This window comes from Hydra viridissima, unplaced genomic scaffold (genome assembly GCF_058129835.1).
Source record: "Hydra viridissima isolate aposymbiotic clone 2 unplaced genomic scaffold, HvirCarnegie_v1 scaffold_4, whole genome shotgun sequence".
In the NCBI taxonomy this organism is placed as follows: domain Eukaryota; kingdom Metazoa; phylum Cnidaria; class Hydrozoa; order Anthoathecata; family Hydridae; genus Hydra; species Hydra viridissima.
This window is the reverse complement of record NW_028324303.1, coordinates 13,477,515-13,493,991: the sequence shown is the minus strand read 5'-3', so window position 1 is coordinate 13,493,991 and position 16,477 is coordinate 13,477,515. Positions and strand designations below refer to the sequence as shown.

Sequence of the window (16,477 nt, the reverse complement as noted above, 5' to 3'; positions counted from 1 at the left end):
GTTATAAACAACCATAACTACAGAATACCAGTTCATATTTACACCATTCTCAAATACTATTATCTTTTAACAATTTTATTAAGTATTCTAAATTTTAACTTTAAAATACAAATGGTTTTATCTCTCCACATAATCTACTTGACTTGAATGAAACTACCCTTCTAGAGAATTAAAATGGGTTTGTTTGGAAACATCAAAGAAAATGTTAACTTATGCAACAAAAGATTGCAAAAAATGAATAATTTATAATTCTGATTTATAATGAGATGATTAACTAAGTTCATTCATATGTGTTTTTTTAGCCAAGACTTTTGATAGAAAACTGAAAAAGTATATTCCCAAGTTTCGGTCAGCTCCTTATGCTCTTCTTCTCACCATGTATGAAGAATCTCAGGTTTTTTTCTAAACATTTTTTTTTCTTTACCTTATTTGTAATGTATTAAGTAAGATTTATGTAATTATTTTTAAATGTACTTTTGTGAAATTTTTCTAACAAATGTTGAGAATTTTATCACTATTTTAGAAGCCTCAGTTTGTTGGATATATGTTTAAACAGGAACTGCAGGGAAAAGCCCAGCATCTTTGTGATAAATCTTTTACTTTGGTGAGAGTTTTGCAAAGTTACTTTAGAGTATTCTAAATATTTTCAGTTGTTTAATACTTTACAGTTACTGTAATAGGCTTTTACTTTCTGCGAGAAGAAAGTGTAAACTGTAACACAATCTTCGTACAATAATCTGTTCTATATGCCTTTAACACTTTCAATTGATTTTTTACTTTAAAAGTTTTGCAAAGTTGTTTGTTTGTAGCCAGAAGGCAATTCACATTATACTGCATGGTCATCCATTGGCAAGTTGATTGAAAAAGGTTATATGAATAAAAAAGGCAGCCCTGCAAAGTGAGTTTTAAATGTTCTTACTGCTAATTATTTAGTATTCTTGAAAGAGAACTTAGGTTTTATATTAGTTTTTTTCAATTTTGACCTATAAAGTGGATGAAGCATTGTTTTTAACAATATTATATATTTAATTTATAAGGACATAAGAATATTACAAGGCAGTTGCACAAAAAACAATTTTTTTTCTTTCATATTTTTATGCATCAAAAGTTAAGGAAATTCAATGATCAATCAAATAATTCACAATGTAAAGTGATTTTTTAGAAAATGTTAACAAAAAAAAAAAAGAAGCTTTACATACAGTATTAAAGAACCTAAAATTAAAAATTCTTACATTATTAACACTAATTCTTAACATTATTCTTATGTTTTGAACCATATTTAATTTTTTACATGTAAATCCTTTACAAAAAAATTTTAAATTTTGTTTAAGCAAAACAGTTCACACCTAAAAAAGAAAACAATATTGAAGTAATGAGAGGCTGTAGGTTTAGTATTGGTTCAATTTTGTTTAAACCTTTTGTGTCAAACTTAAGAGGTTTAAAAAAGTTTGATACCAATGTTTAAGCTGATAAGTTTTGCTCATAACTAATACACTTCTTAGAAAGTCATTAAAGCAGTGTCTGAGTATATTTTTTTAAATATTTTGTTAAATAAACTTTTTAAATATTGTATTTCTGGAGCTAAAATGACATCTGATTTCTAAATAAAAGCACATTAAAAAAAATAAAAAAAAAAAATCCAATATTGAGATGTTATCAGAATATCAAAATGATAGATATGTTAAAATGACAGATTTTCTCTTCTGATATGTTAAAATGATAGATTCTCTCTTCTGATTTAAGTTGTCGTAGTTTTTTAAAAGTTTATTCATAAACAGTACAATATGATTCCTAAAACTTTATTTATTGGTTTCACATAAATTATAGACTATGGGTTGAGAATACAGGACTACTTACCAAATGAATAAGGAATGCTAGAGACCAAGTGCTTACAAAAGCAAAGGAGAACATAAGATAAGGATTAGATATAAGTCTGGTGACAAGGAAAGTGCATCTGCAATTGGATTGTATATTTATTTGTGAAACCAAATTCAATTACAAAGTACTTACACAAGAAATAACAACAATAACAACAAAAACAAATTTTGTGTGCCTTCTGCTCACAAGTGATGAACTTTTATGTTCCTAAAGTTAAAAAAAATCCTCCCACACCAATCCATTTTAGTTTTTAGTACATCCCTATAATAGTCAAAATTATCTTTCTATGTGTTAACTTGCAATTGTATATGTTGTTAATATTAAATAATGAATTAATTTGTTGTATCTTCAGGATTTGTAGTTAAATAATTTATAATAATATAAAAAACTATTTAAAAAGAAAGGGCCTAAGTACTTGGAATTTTTTTAAAAAGTTTTGAAGTATGGCTATTCTCGCGTGTGTTGTTTTCTTATGTTTTTTTTTTAATTACATATATTCACTTAAAAAAATGCACTTATTAAGACAAATATTTCATTTACTTCCCTTCTAAAAATATTATTTTTAAAATAAATCTTTCTTTTAAGTCTTTCTTTTTTTCTGCCAAGCCTATTTTTCAAAATTTTTAACCACAATAGCAATAGTTTCAGTTCTGCATTATTAACTTATATTACTCTACAAATACCTTTCCTAGTTTTCCAGCTTCGATTTAAAAATGTTTCAGTTGGTTTAAAATGGAAATTAATCTAGTGTAATGAAGAGTTGACTAATAAAATGATTAACTTTGCTTTTCTTATACCATTATTAATTCTATAAATATTACCAGATTTTTATTTTTTCAATAACAACTTTTCAGATATTTTATTACTGAGACTGGATGTGAATTAGCTCAAGTACTTTTAAAATATAACAATAGTCAATCTTCTGTACTATTTCCTTCAAAAGAACTTTCCGACTCTACAACTTTTTGTACTCAGCTACACAAAGTTTATGAAGATAATTTTCCAAAACAGCCAAAAGACTTTAAAACTTATGTGCAATCCAAAGAAGATATTGGTGGATCCCTTGACACAAAGTTGTGTGCAACTGAAGAGTATGAGTTTTTTTACATCATTTTTTTTTTTTACTTAAGTAGTAAAATTATCAAAAATTTGTATTTACAAAATATATTTCTTTAAAACTGTAAATTATTTTTAGATTAAAGTACTGGTACATTTCTGAAAATAATGAAAAAACCTTGTCGAAGTCTAAAGCTTTAGTGGCTATTAATGGTAAGATCTTCCTCTATGTTGTTTGTTTTGTTTTTTTTTAACCTTAACTTTATTGTTGTGAACAACTACAACTAATTTTAATGTAATGACACATTAAACAAAAAGACAGATGTTCAGCATAATTAGGTTTTTATACTCAGCATAATTAACTCTAGTCTTCATTTCATCTAGCTTTTTTAAAAGAGTAGCTACATAAACAGAGACCAGATTATTATAATTTTAAGAGAAATTTTTACCTTTTTACAAAATAAAGTACTTCTTTTCAGAGTTGTTTGGACTTGGTTTTTTGATTAAAGTTAAGATTTTTGAGCTAGAAGCATCTGGTGCTTCATTTGAATTAGATTCTTCAAGGTGAATTATTATTATTATTATTATTATTATTATTATTATTATTATTATTATTATTTTTATTATTATTATTATTATTATTATTATTTTTATTATTATTATTATTATTATTATTATTATTATTATTATCATTATTATTTTTATTATTATTATTATTATTATTATTATTATTATTATTATTATAATTATTATTATTATAATTATTATTATTATTATTATCATTATTATTATTTTTATTATTATTATTATTATTATTATTATTATTATTATCATTATTATTATTATTATTATTATTATTATTATTATTATTATTATTATTATTATTATTATTATTATAATTATTATTATTATAATTGTTATTATTATTATTATCATTATTATTATTTTTATTATTATTATTATTATTATTATTATTATTATCATTATTATTATTATTATTATTATTATTATTATTATTATTATTATTATTATTATTATTATTATTATTATTATTATTTATTATTATTATTAATTGTAACTTTTTGTATTTTACTATGGTTTTTCAGGATGCAAGTTTTTTCATAACATGTTAAATTTCATACATTTAAAAAAATATTTTCATCGATTTTAATGTTCTTTTATAATTGTATCATGGTATATGCAATGTTCACCAAGATGACAATCTGTTAAAAATCACTTCCTAATTTTTTTATACATATGGAACAGATTTTCCATCCTTTATCTTATTTAGCTCCAATTTTAAAACAAATAAGTCACAGTGTTCCAGGGAACTTGTAACCAAGATTTCTTAAAAATGTTCTAACAAGCTAAGTCTAATACTTGATATGAGTTGGCACTCAGAGTATAGATTATAGAATATAGATTTTTTTAACCTGTAATGGTTCTCTGATTAATCTTTTGTGTGATAATTTTTTAATTAGACCATGAAACTATTAAAAACAGAGATCAAGAAACAGTAAAATAAAAAAGGAAAATTGTAGTATTGGAAAAAGGGTTGCACAATGAGTCCAAATTGCGAAAAAGTGGCCAAAACTTTTTTCCGATTTTTTTTTTAACAGAAAGTGAACTTTGTGCAATCTTTTTACTTTAAACAGATGTAAACTGTATTTAAACTCAATATAGAGTCGTTTTCTGTAAAGAAAATTTATCGCTTTGTTTTCATAAAATATTAATTGCAAAGAGTGCATCTAGAAGATTATACAGGTGTTTTTTCTTTGTTGTTGATTAAATATGAAAAGATTAGAACTTATAAGCGTAATTCAAGAAGTTGGTGTTAATCATGCGAATTTGCAAGCCGTTTTAGAAACTGAAGCAAAAAATAAATTGCTAACCAATGAAGAACTGTCTGATGCAGAACTCTCAGAAAAAATTAGACTTTTTATTTATAAATTTCGGGTTAAATATGCAAAGCATAATCGTAATTTTAAAAGATTAGTTAAACAAGAAGTGGCATGGTTAGAGGGTGAGTTGTTTCAGAATCAAAATACTAAACTTGATTCAACTTTAAAAACTGGACGACCAGAAAAAGAATGGATAGAGTGTTCATTAAGAACAAAAAGGAGGAAAGTTTCAAGGTAGTTTCTAGTTTTGAATTGCTATTTTTGTTTTTAAAAGTCACTGATTAAATACATAATTTTTAATAAAAATATACACCCACAGTTCCACACTTGTGTGGTTAAGGCAGTTTTCCATAGTATCAATTTTTGAAATTATCATAATGGAAATAGTTTATCAAATAATGATGTTGTTTATTTTTATTTTAGTTTGGCTAAAACTCATACAACTGAAGAATTAGCAGAAGCTGCTGTTGTACATGCAAAATCAAGTCCTGGAAAATCTGATTTGGGAAAAAATTTTAAAATGTTTTCTAAAGATCTACCAGGCCAAACTTACCAATCTGATAATTATCAGCCAATTATGATGTCTGCTGATCAAGCTTTATCACTTAAAATTCAATGTGATTTGAGTGATTTACAATACCAGATTATTCGAAACTCATCTCTGATGCAAAATGCTGACATTTATCCCCCATTAAAAGCAATCCTAAAATCAAAAGCAGATTGTTATCCAGAGGGTTTGCATATTACAGAAACGTCTGCGAAGTGTAGTTTGCAGAACATGGTTAACCATACCTTGCTTCGAATTTTGAAACTAAATTCTGAGCAGCTTCAAAATTTAGATGAAACAGTTACACATGGAGTATTCAATTTGAAATGTGGCATGGATGGTGCATCTTCACAAAGTATTTATAATCAAAGGTTTGATGATACTGATCTTACTACTGGAGTGCAGAATGAACAGTCAGTATTTCAAACTGCAATAGTTCCTTTGAAATTAAAAATTGGGGGTTCAAACATCTGGAATAATCCTAAACCATCCAGCCCTCATTTTTGTAGACCTCTTGAACTACAATACCTAAAGGAAACAAATGAACTCATTGCAGCAGAAGAAATAAATCTTAGAAAACAAATCGAAAATCTGCAAGACTATATTTTAGATCTAGATCTTCTCAGTAGTAAAAAGCACTGTTCCATAAAAATTAAAATTGTTGTTGACTTGACTATGTTGGATGGCAAGTCAGTAAATGCTATCATGTTTTCGAATTCATCACAATCGTGCAATATTTGTTTTGCAAAACCGAGTGAGATGAACAATCTAGTAAAAATCAGAATGTTTACTCCAAATAAAAAATCTCTTACTATGGGACTATCTACTTTACATTGTTGGATTAGACTTTTTGAGTATGTGCTACACTTAGGATATAAAATGAAAATTAAAAAGTATCAGGCTAGATCAAAAGAACATAAGCTTTCTGTTATTGAGCAAAAAAATGAAATTCAGAATAGGTTTAGAAGCGAGCTCAGCCATGTTGTTGATATGCCAAAGCATGGCTATGGTTCCTCAAACACAGGTGACACAGCCAGAAGAGCATTTGACAATGCAGATACTTTTGCAGACATTACAGGAGTTGATGTTAAAATAATTGTTAGATTGAGAAATATAATGAAGGCTGTGTGCAGTGGATACCACCTTGATTTGGGGGCCTTCAAAAAATATTGTTTAGCTACTTCTGAAATAATAATTAAAAAATATAACTGGTACATAATGCCACCTACAGTACACAAGCTATTAGAGCATGGTTATCAAATTTCTGATTGCTTTGAACTCCCAATAGGTATTTACTCAGAAGAGGCACAGGAAGCACAAAACAAATACATTCGAAATGCAAGACTAAACCATACATGTAAAATTTCTAGAAAAAATGTAATGGAAAACCAATATCATTATCTGCTGTTGCGTAGTGATCCAATAGTGTCATCATTCATCTTCAAAAAAACTAAATCTATTAGTACTGTTAACTTAGATTCTGAAGTTTTAAACCTTTTGCTTGATGAACAATAAATATTTTTTAAAAATAATTTTTACTATATTACTAAATGTTGCAAATATTGGTTTATACATGTGTGTATGTGTGTATATATATTTGAGATCTTTTAAGGTATATATATAAACTTTAAAAGATCTCAAGGTATAAAAATGCTGAAATGAAGTCTTGCATTTGTTGTTCTCACCCCTCCCTCCCTCCCCCCCGGGCTTTTTCTAATGTCTTTTTTTGAAACAATTGACATAAAACCAAAATGGAGCAAATTCGAGCAGCTAAAAAATTATTTGTTTTATACCCAATACGTTCATAACAATGTGATAGAAATTTAGGAGGAGTGAAAAGTGGACATTTTAAGCTTTATCACTTTTTGTAACCGGGGAAATACATATTTTAAAAATTTTTCTCCTTTCTTCAAAAACCCAAAATCTAAAGCTAAAAAATCGAGTTATTACTTCTTTTTTGATTAAAACCATATTAACAATAATATATGAAAATGAAATTTTAAAAAAGTTTACAAATGTTGTATAATAATATAAAAATTGTCTTATTTAAAAAAATACAAAAATTCGTGAATTATTTTGGAAATTTTTATTTTATTTTTTAAGCGCAATAAATCACTCCCAAAACATATAAAGGACGTATTAAAAATTCTGCAAAATATTTTTTTCAGCTATTGGGTAAATATTCTTTCTAAATTATAAAAAATATTTATAAAAAACGACTTTTGGCCACATTTTTTATTAAAAAACGACTTTTGGCCACATTTTTGAGATTTGGATTCATAGTGGGTTGTAGTAAAGACTAGTAGAAAGACTAGTAGGGTAGTAATTGTAGTATTAAGTATATTAACAATAGCATGAGCAAAATCAAATTTAATAATCATGGAAGTGTTATTTTATTATTGCAGTTTTTTTTTTATTTAAGCATTTTATTAAAATATTGTACTATGATTTTTTTTATTAAAATATTGTACTATGATTTTTTTCGTCTTAGGCCTTCTGAAGATGGGTTTCATTTTGCTATGATTGCCGACAAAGATTGTAAAGATATAGCTGTTCCTCCCCCAGGTGGATTATCAATAATTAAAATGCATAATCATGAAATTCTTCGTTTGTTAGTTAGGAGGAAATACCTAAATGAACTTTCAATAAAAAAAATCTTAATTTTTGAATTCCATGCCCTTTATAAATTTAAATACTCTCTCCATTCCCTTATGTTGATCTTCTACTTCATCTTAGGTGTTTAACCCCTAATCATGAATCTAAATTAATCTTAAAAACTAAATTCACCTTTAACTTACAACTTTAGTCAAAATTGACTACATTATTTGTTAATTGTAATTAACAATGATAGTATTTACTATTTTGCATTTTCATCTAATAAAGTTGCTTTTTTTTTATTTTTTTATTTGTTGTTTAAGTTTTATATTAATCTGATGATTTATGAATTAGATTATTGTGAATCTTTTGTTTCTTCAAAAAAGCAAGAAAAAATTGGGGATGATGAAAGATTTACTGAAGCACAGCTCAGTTCTACTTTATCTAGAACTAATTTTGAAAGTAAACAAAATAAAGAATCAAAGTGCTATGCCTCGTCTATAAAGAATGACACTTTGTCATTTGGAAGCAAAACTGCTACAACAACAAAGTTAGATAAAGTTGATCTTGAATTAGAGGTTACTTCTATAAGAAGTGAAGCAATAATGTCTTCAAAGTGTCATATCTCAAGCACTAGTGATACTTTAACAAAGAGTTCCATAATTTCCGATAATAGTGTAAACACAAACATCAATAGTATGATGAAGACAAAAGAAATATTGGGTGCAGTTTGCTTACCAGCCTCCAAAAACTTCAATGAAATGTATTTTATTTATGTTCTGAAGGTTTCTTATACACAAATAAGTCTTTTTGTAATTTTACTTTTGCATCAATAAATGTTTAATCTACTATTCTGCAATAAATTGAAACTCACTCAGACATTTTCTTTATTTTAGAGTAAAAAGTATGTTGTCAACAGAGCCTCCTTTGTTTTGCTTTAAACCTGGTAACTGAGATTCAAATTTTTTTTTTTTTTTAAGCCAAAGGCTTTTCTAAAACAATCTTTTTTCAGTTGATTGTTAATGAATCCTCCATATTGTAGGAAAGATTGAAGCTTAAAAGAAGACAGCAGTCTAAAAATGTATAAATTTAGCTTTTAAAAACTTGGTGATTATGTTTTTGTGTATCAATGTTTTTATTTTTTTTGCAATATTTTTACATAATTTTGAATGATTTGCATGATTTTGAAGGAACCTTCAAGATTATCTTGTGTGTGGATAACTCTGAAACATTGGGGAGGTGTGTTTATGAAATTAATTATCTATGAATGTTACATTTTGTAATCAAAATTTATAAGCTTTGTTAAAGACTTTGTGTTCATATTCTGATGCCATCATACATTTTAGTTTGATTTTTAAGGTTTCTCAGATTTTAGACAAATTGAGACTTAAAACAAATCTGTTAAAATTTCACCTGCTTTTTTTTTATTATGAAAAAAATTTTTTTTCAAAAAATATTTTTTCATAATAAAATAAAATTTTTTAAATAACTGTGTTCACAATTGGTTATTTTATAAAATTTAACTTTTTAAATTATTTTTTTGTTTTTCCATAATATATTTCTATAAAATATTTTAAATTGAAATACATCATTGACAGTTGTTATCTTTCTTAGTGGTAAAAGAAAGAAAGAATTGGAAGATAAGTTGTCCAAAAGTGGTATGTCAATTATCATTAATTATGAAATTTTAATTACAATAACTGTAATTAGTTTGCAAAGAACTTAAACTCCCTATCACCTTAAAGTTTGCTTAAAGCAATTTATGGAGATGAGGTTCTTTCTAACTTTTTTATTTTGATTAACACTTAAAGACTTTTAGGTTTCAGATTGATGATTATCTGTAAATACTTCACTGACAAACCAAAGTTTCTATAATTCTTGTTTTTGGAAATATTTCATCCATTTATGGACAGTATTTTTAGGTGTTTTATAATTTATATACTGCTTTAATTTTTCTTTAATGTTAATTCTTTATTTTAGGTATTCATGTAGATACTCGTAAACTACAGTTGGGAGATTTCCTTTGGATTGCAAAAGAAATTACTGGTAATTATTGACTATAAAATCATAAACTAGAAGTTTACATATTAACTTTACAGGTTTTAATTACAAAAATAAAAATGAAAATATAAAAGACCAAAGTAAACGATAAGATTGAAATGACATTTATTGCTAAAAAATAGTAAAAAAATTTATGACCATATAAACCATGATTTTGTTAGATCTTGAAGTACATATTTACCATTTGATATTGTATAAGCATATTATTGTGCTAGCATTTAATTATAACATATCAAAGATAGTTTAGACTTTGAAGTACATGTTTACCATTTTGATATTGTATAAGCATATTATTGTGCTGGCATTTAATTATAACATATCAAAGATAGTTTAGACTTTGAAGTACATGTTTACCATTTTGATATTGTATAAGCATATTATTGTGCTAGCATTTAATTATAACATATCAAAGGTTTGCAGCGTGAATTGGTATTAGACTTCATTGTTGAACGAAAAAGAATGGATGATTTGGCATCAAGTATTTGTGATGGCAGATTCAAGGAGCAAAAGGTAATTGTAAGATAATTTACAGTGTTAAATCTTTCAATAATTTTTTTGGAGTTTTTTTTTTTTTTTTTTAATATGAAATAATATGAAAGGAGCCATGCATAAGTGTCCTCTCATTGATGAGTTGCTACCTTGTGCCAACCACCTATTACAGCTAGGCATTTCTGATGCTATGTGCCACATTTGAACTTTGAAGAAAGCTGTTGATCGCTGCACAGCACTAGCAACAAAGTACCATAAGTCTGCACTGGTTCAGCAACAAACTCAGAAAGAAGTGGCAGGATGAAAAGTTAATTCTAGCCTTAATGCAGGTAAAATTTCTAATGTTGCATAACTGCTATTGCTGCTGAATAGAAAAAGAGAGTCTTGGAACAAAAGAACAATGCCATAGCAGAGAGGAAAATGAAGGCCTATGAAAAAACATGTTCAGTTAAAGAAAGAAAAGAAGCATTCTGTTTAGAAAAAGACAAAAAATGAACATCAGCTAAAAAAGACTAAAAAGAAAAGCAATAACAAGATTTTGTGTCATCTTCTTAAATCAAAAAAAAAGAAAGGCTGTCGTTCTGTAATATTCTCATTAAAAGCTCAAAAAAAAACATTAAAAAAAAAAAGAAAAAAAAAGCTTAACATTAAAAAAAAAAAAAAAGAAAAAAAAACGACTTGCTTTTAATGCAGTAATAAGTTGAAAAGATGGTATATATTGAGCAACCCATTTAGATAATAACAGTTATATACCATTTAGGGTTATAGTTTATAATAATCTGTAACTATTTAAAATAAATTTGTTTTGTATTTTATATTTATTTTAATTAAATTTCTTGTAAAGCAAAAGACTCTCCCTTATTAAAGTTTTATGTGATCTTAATGTGTACTTAACCAAAAAAACACCTTCATTTGTTTGAAAATGAATCCTAAATCTGTTTCTACTACAGAATGTGGCAAAAATAAAAGGAGTTTTCCATTTATCTTTGTTCTGTGTCTACCTTCTGGTGCCTCTGCAAAACCTTATTGCTCTTAAAATTTGGAACATCTTCCATTTCCTTAATGGATTTACAATTAATTTTTAAGCTATTTTAAATGTAAATACCTTTTGTGTTTACTTCTAAATTTTACAAAATTTTGGCAAAAGATTTTATAAACAAATTTTTCAAACTTAAGTTCATACATGGCAAATAAATAAAAGTTTCCCATTCTAGGTAACTTTGTCCTATACAAATTTATTTTTTAACATTTAGTTTCGTCTTAAAAATTGCGGACTTCTGAAGTTAGTATACATGGTTGAGGCATATGGAAATGCACAACATCTGCCTGTTCCTGAACAAACTCTTCATCAAGCTATCACAAATACTCAAGTAATATTCTGCTACTTAATCTGTAGGTAGACCAAATTCTTAACATAGAGCACTATATAGTATACTTCATGCTTTGTATACTTAGGTTACTGATGGTTTTTTTATCAAAGAAACTGACAGTATCTTTCACTCTGCAGAATATTTGAAGATTATGACAACTCAGTTGACTCACCTGTATAAGGTATGCACTTTTTGATAAAATGGTTGAAGAAGAAACAACTGTATTTTATCTTTTTGGAAGTTCTTTTAATTTGGTAAAAGTTAAAATTTTTTTTAAGGAGAAAACCTTGTTTGCTGTACGAATGGATTTAATCAAAGAAATGAAAAAGCATGTGTCATGTGAAGAGATTCTGCAATGTGATCAGCAGTATTTATTCACATTTGAAGAGTTTTCTTCTCAAACAGATAAAAATAAGGTATTAAAATATAAAGCCATTTTTTTCCCTACAGAACTTTGACATGTAAACTACAATAATATGAGCAATAAAATTACAAGAATTTTAACTTCGAAAAATACCTAAAAAATGAAAACTAGTTACCTAAAAATACTTAAACAAAAAACAAAAGACTAACACTCATGAAAGTATCAACAAATAAGCTCATAGAAAAAGTTCGGTATTTTTTAAAATTATTATGGTAAAATTATTATGGTAAAATTATCATGGTAAAATTATTATGGTAAAATTATTATGGTAAAATTATTATGGTAAAATTATTATGGTAAAATTATCATGGTAAAATTATTATGGTAAAATTATCATGGTAAAATTATCATGGTAAAATTATTATGGTAAAATTATCATGGTAAAATTATTATGGTAAAATTATCATGGTAAAATTATTATGGTAAAATTATTATGGTAAAATTATTATGGTTAAATTATCATGGTAAAATTATCATGGTAAAATTATCATGGTAAAATTATTATGGTAAAATTATTATGGTAAAATTATCATGGTAAAATTATTATGGTAAAATTATCATGGTAAAATTATTATGGTAAAATTATTATGGTAAAATTATCATGGTAAAATTATCATGGTAAAATTATCATGGTAAAATTATCATGGTAAAATTATCATGGTAAAATTATTATGGTAAAATTATTATGGTAAAATTATGGTAAGATTAATTATTTTCAGGTTTTATTAGTTAAAGAAATATTTGCAAAGCATCTGATGCAAATCAAAGGTATGTCAGCAGACCGAGCTTTGGCCATCGTTGAGTTGTATCCTACTCCATCTATGTAAGAATTATTGATTTAAAAAAAAAAAAAACCCCTATTGCAATTAATACTTTTAAGTGTTTTTTAATCATTAACTAGCGTTGTTAAAACACCATGTTAAATTTATAATTAAATATTTTCTGCTAGGAGCGTTTCCTTAAAAATACACTTTTTCAATTCGTATTTTGTTAATTCTTAGACTTGTCGGTGCTTTTGAAAACTGTTCTTCGGAAATAGAAAAAGAAAATCTGATAAGTTCTATCCAATATGGAACAGCGCAAAGGTAACTTTATTTCAGTCAAATTCCCCTAAACTTATATCAAGTTGATCAAAGATATTGTGTAAAGTATTAAAGCAAATTATTCAGAAAAAGTGCCATAATACTTTTAAAGCTGTATCAGAAAATAATCCACTAAGTAAAAAACCTCCCCCATTCAATCTAAAAAATATTTTACCCCTGAGAAAATTTATCCCCCCCCCCCCCCTCCTTGAGTGAATGTAAGATTTTATTTTAGTTAGTGCGAAATGTTTTTCTTGTAGTTTTGTAAAAAAGCGCAAATATATTATGTATTAGTGTTATAAATTTTTCATAGGAAAATTGGAAATGCTCTGAGTAAGCAGGTGTACTTTTTTTATTCACACAAAAATCCTTGATTGTTGTTTTGTCGCCATGGTTAATTACATATGTGGTAAATAATTCAGTTTTGTTTGCAATGAAAGCTACGTTATTGTGTTAATTATTACAATTGCTCTCCTTCGATATATCTTTTTAGCAAAAGCCAAAAAAAGTTTGCGTTTTGTGATGAATATACGATTTTAAAAATTCAGACGAATATTTTTTTTTTTTTAGAACTGCCGAAGAATAAGAAATACATTGTTTAAAAGTAACCTTCAAACAAAACAAAAGTATGTTTACACTGGAAGAAAGTTCGCAAATTTCTTTGTGTGTGGTGTACAGTCTTGGAGCCGTTTTAAGTATATGGATCGCTTTGTTTTCACCTTACATTTATGATTGGATGGGTGTAGATGTGTACAAGAAAGAGCAAGTTTCTAACTGGCCAAAACGTTTTTTAATAAGTGTTGTAATTCAGCCATTTACATTTGCTTTAACGGCGATTGCCTTGTGGTGGTTTCCAGTTACAGTTTTTATTCCCCCTACACACTTTCTGATTTCGCTGATATGCCTGATCGCTATTGATGTAGTAAGAGAAGAAGAGCCGTGGGAAAAGGGTTATACGCGACTTTTTTGATATCAAAAAAACGTGTTCCTTTGTGTAGCTGATTGCGACAATCTGTGCAACTATCTGAAAGCTTTTCGTAAACGCTTTCACTATTAAGCAGATGGCAATCAAACTTGTTAAAAACGCCGAACAATTGTTTATATATTCTTGTGACTTGAGAAATGATGGTATTTGTACGCTTCTTGTTTGCACATAAAAACATTTAATTTCGTTTACTTTCCTTTTTATAAATCATTGAATACTTTGTTCTATTTCTTTTTCCCAATTTTTATAGATCTTAAATTTTTGAAAAATTTGGTGTGTAAAACTGAAAAAAATTTGAAACGAAAAACTATTTTATTTTTTGCTTTGAAAATTTTTGAAGGATGGAAGAGAAAAACAGAGAACGTCAGATTTTGCAGATTTTAAGATATTGGATTCATCGTATTTTAAATATTGCCGTCATCGCATTCGCTATCTCCCATATTAACTATGAATTGTTAAAACAAGGGGAGAGTGGGGTGTTTGCGAACAGCTAAGCGGTAATGCGAATAAAAGACACCTGTTATAAGAAATTAATTATATTTATTGCGTATCATTTAGTCTGACTATTTAGTCACAAGCCCCCAAAATCATTTTTTATAAATCTTATTATAAAATAAAAATTTAGGGCAAAAATAAAACCATTGGTGTTCGGAATTACCCTACGTACGTGGGGTAATTCTGAGCATACCGTGAGGTAATCACAAATACTGTTTGGAAATAACAAATAAAACGCTAATTGCAATGATGAAGTGCAAAAATCACTGACAAAACCTCGGGATATGCTCACCTCTACCAGTCCTTACAATTGTAACACATCTTTCAGACTTCCATGGGTGAATCATGAAACTTTTCATCGCAACTTACTAACTTACATCGCAACATTGCAAAACTAACTCTATTACAATTTATCTGTTAAAACTAAATGCGACAAAAATATTAAAACTAAATGCGACAAAAACATTAATGGCCGCCCCATGTGTTCTCAATAGCACTTTAGACGTTCGAAATTACCCCACTAATATCGTTCGTTTTTTCCATAGCAGCAACTATAGGAATGTTTCTCAAGTAAAAAAATGCATGAGATTATGAGAAAAAGTTTTAATTTATTGTGAACAACGTGCGCAGATTCACTACACTATTGCACGTCTTGAACTGAGGATGGTACCTGTCTCAGCAGCTAAAAAGAAATTTACCCCGCGTTCGCCATTACCCCACTATCCCCTTTTTGAAACGTGTAGTTAAAAATAAGCTAGTTAAAAACAGGAATTCTCACGCTGCTCATATCTAAAAACCAGGAATGTTTTCGAAAGTATGAGATAAAATCCCAACCTAAGTTACCGAAAAATTGGCATATACTATTAGCGATTGCAGGCAGGTCCTGAAATCTTACAAAACATTGATTATTTAAACAGAGCATGAAATGCTCATTAAGTCACGATTAAATGTATTTTTAAGGAAATATTTAAAACAAAACAAAAAAAAAAGCAACGGCTTTTTTTATTTAAAAATCAGAAGAAAAAAACGAAATCTTTAAATGAAAAACTTATTCAACTCATTGGTATGTTAATGAAAAACTTATTCAAATCATTGGTTAAAAAAATCGTAAAAACTCCTCCTTTGTGAGAATTGAGCATTTAAAAAAACCACTTTTTGTCCAGTTTTTTAATTCTACAAACTTTTTTGCAGTCTCTTATCTTTCCAATCATAACTTATCTCAAATGAATTTTGAAACAATTTAAATATTAAATGTTCTTTATGCTTCTTTATTCAATATATGCTTCAATGCGAAAAGATTGAAATGCGAGATTTTTTCAATGCGAAAAGATTGAAATCATTAACCGGCATAAAAATCAGTTATGTAGAGAAGCTAAATTTTGCCTCTGTTAGTTTTTCAAGACATCTATGTACTTTTATATAAATTTTAGTTCATTGAAATTAGAGCAGCTTGTCTTGGAAATGCTGATGCTGGAGAAAGCACACTTCTCGGAGTGCTGTGTTATGGGGACCTGGACAATGGTAGAGTCCGTTTAAATGTTTTTCGTCATTTACATGAAATTCAATTTGTCGTAATTTTACATGAATCCAATCG

At 27.2% G+C, this 16,477-nt stretch overlaps 2 protein-coding genes across 9 annotated transcripts in view; both read left to right on the top strand.

Moving 5' to 3' along the window:
• Positions 1-14,695, top strand: part of LOC145182875 (structure-specific endonuclease subunit MUS81-like) — a 23,703-nt gene extending 9,008 nt beyond the window's left edge. For 4 of the 8 annotated variants that reach the window (XM_090086438.1, XM_090086439.1, XM_090086440.1 and 1 more), the window contains 20 exons: positions 303-394; positions 524-604; positions 810-898; positions 2,733-2,969; positions 3,074-3,147; positions 3,414-3,498; positions 7,874-7,947; positions 8,332-8,740; positions 8,874-8,923; positions 9,168-9,216; positions 9,592-9,635; positions 9,958-10,023; positions 10,451-10,548; positions 11,781-11,897; positions 11,983-12,078; positions 12,176-12,313; positions 13,041-13,144; positions 13,323-13,406; positions 13,717-13,812; positions 13,974-14,695. In XM_090086438.1, coding sequence (XP_089942564.1) covers positions 303-394; positions 524-604; positions 810-898; positions 2,733-2,969; positions 3,074-3,147; positions 3,414-3,498; positions 7,874-7,947; positions 8,332-8,740; positions 8,874-8,923; positions 9,168-9,216; positions 9,592-9,635; positions 9,958-10,023; positions 10,451-10,548; positions 11,781-11,897; positions 11,983-12,078; positions 12,176-12,313; positions 13,041-13,144; positions 13,323-13,406; positions 13,717-13,777 — 2,048 coding nt within the window. In that variant the 3' untranslated portion in view covers positions 13,778-13,812; positions 13,974-14,695. Of the gene's footprint in view, positions 1-302; positions 395-523; positions 605-809; positions 899-2,732; positions 2,970-3,073; positions 3,148-3,413; positions 3,499-7,873; positions 7,948-8,331; positions 8,741-8,873; positions 8,924-9,019; positions 9,059-9,167; positions 9,217-9,591; positions 9,636-9,957; positions 10,024-10,450; positions 10,549-11,780; positions 11,898-11,982; positions 12,079-12,175; positions 12,314-13,040; positions 13,145-13,322; positions 13,407-13,716; positions 13,813-13,973 lie in introns of all 8 variants that reach the window. The other 4 variants (XR_016452229.1, XR_016452228.1, XR_016452227.1 and 1 more) reach the window with 4 other exon arrangements.
• Positions 4,636-7,361, top strand: LOC149889995 (uncharacterized). The gene is made up of 2 exons (XM_090086443.1): positions 4,636-5,069; positions 5,259-7,361. The coding sequence occupies exons 1-2, from the start codon at positions 4,726-4,728 to the stop codon at positions 6,895-6,897; spliced, it is 1,983 nt and encodes a 660-aa protein (XP_089942569.1). The 5' UTR covers positions 4,636-4,725; the 3' UTR covers positions 6,898-7,361.
• Positions 14,696-16,477: the final 1,782 nt, after the last annotated feature.

Coding starts and splice junctions, on each gene's coding strand:
- LOC149889995 (XM_090086443.1), top strand. CDS start 4,726: ATGAAAAGATTAGAACTTATAAGCGTAATTCAAGAAGTTGGTGTTAAT. Junction 5,070..5,258: donor AAAAGGAGGAAAGTTTCAAG/GTAGTTTCTAGT, acceptor TTTTTATTTTAG/TTTGGCTAAAACTCATACAA.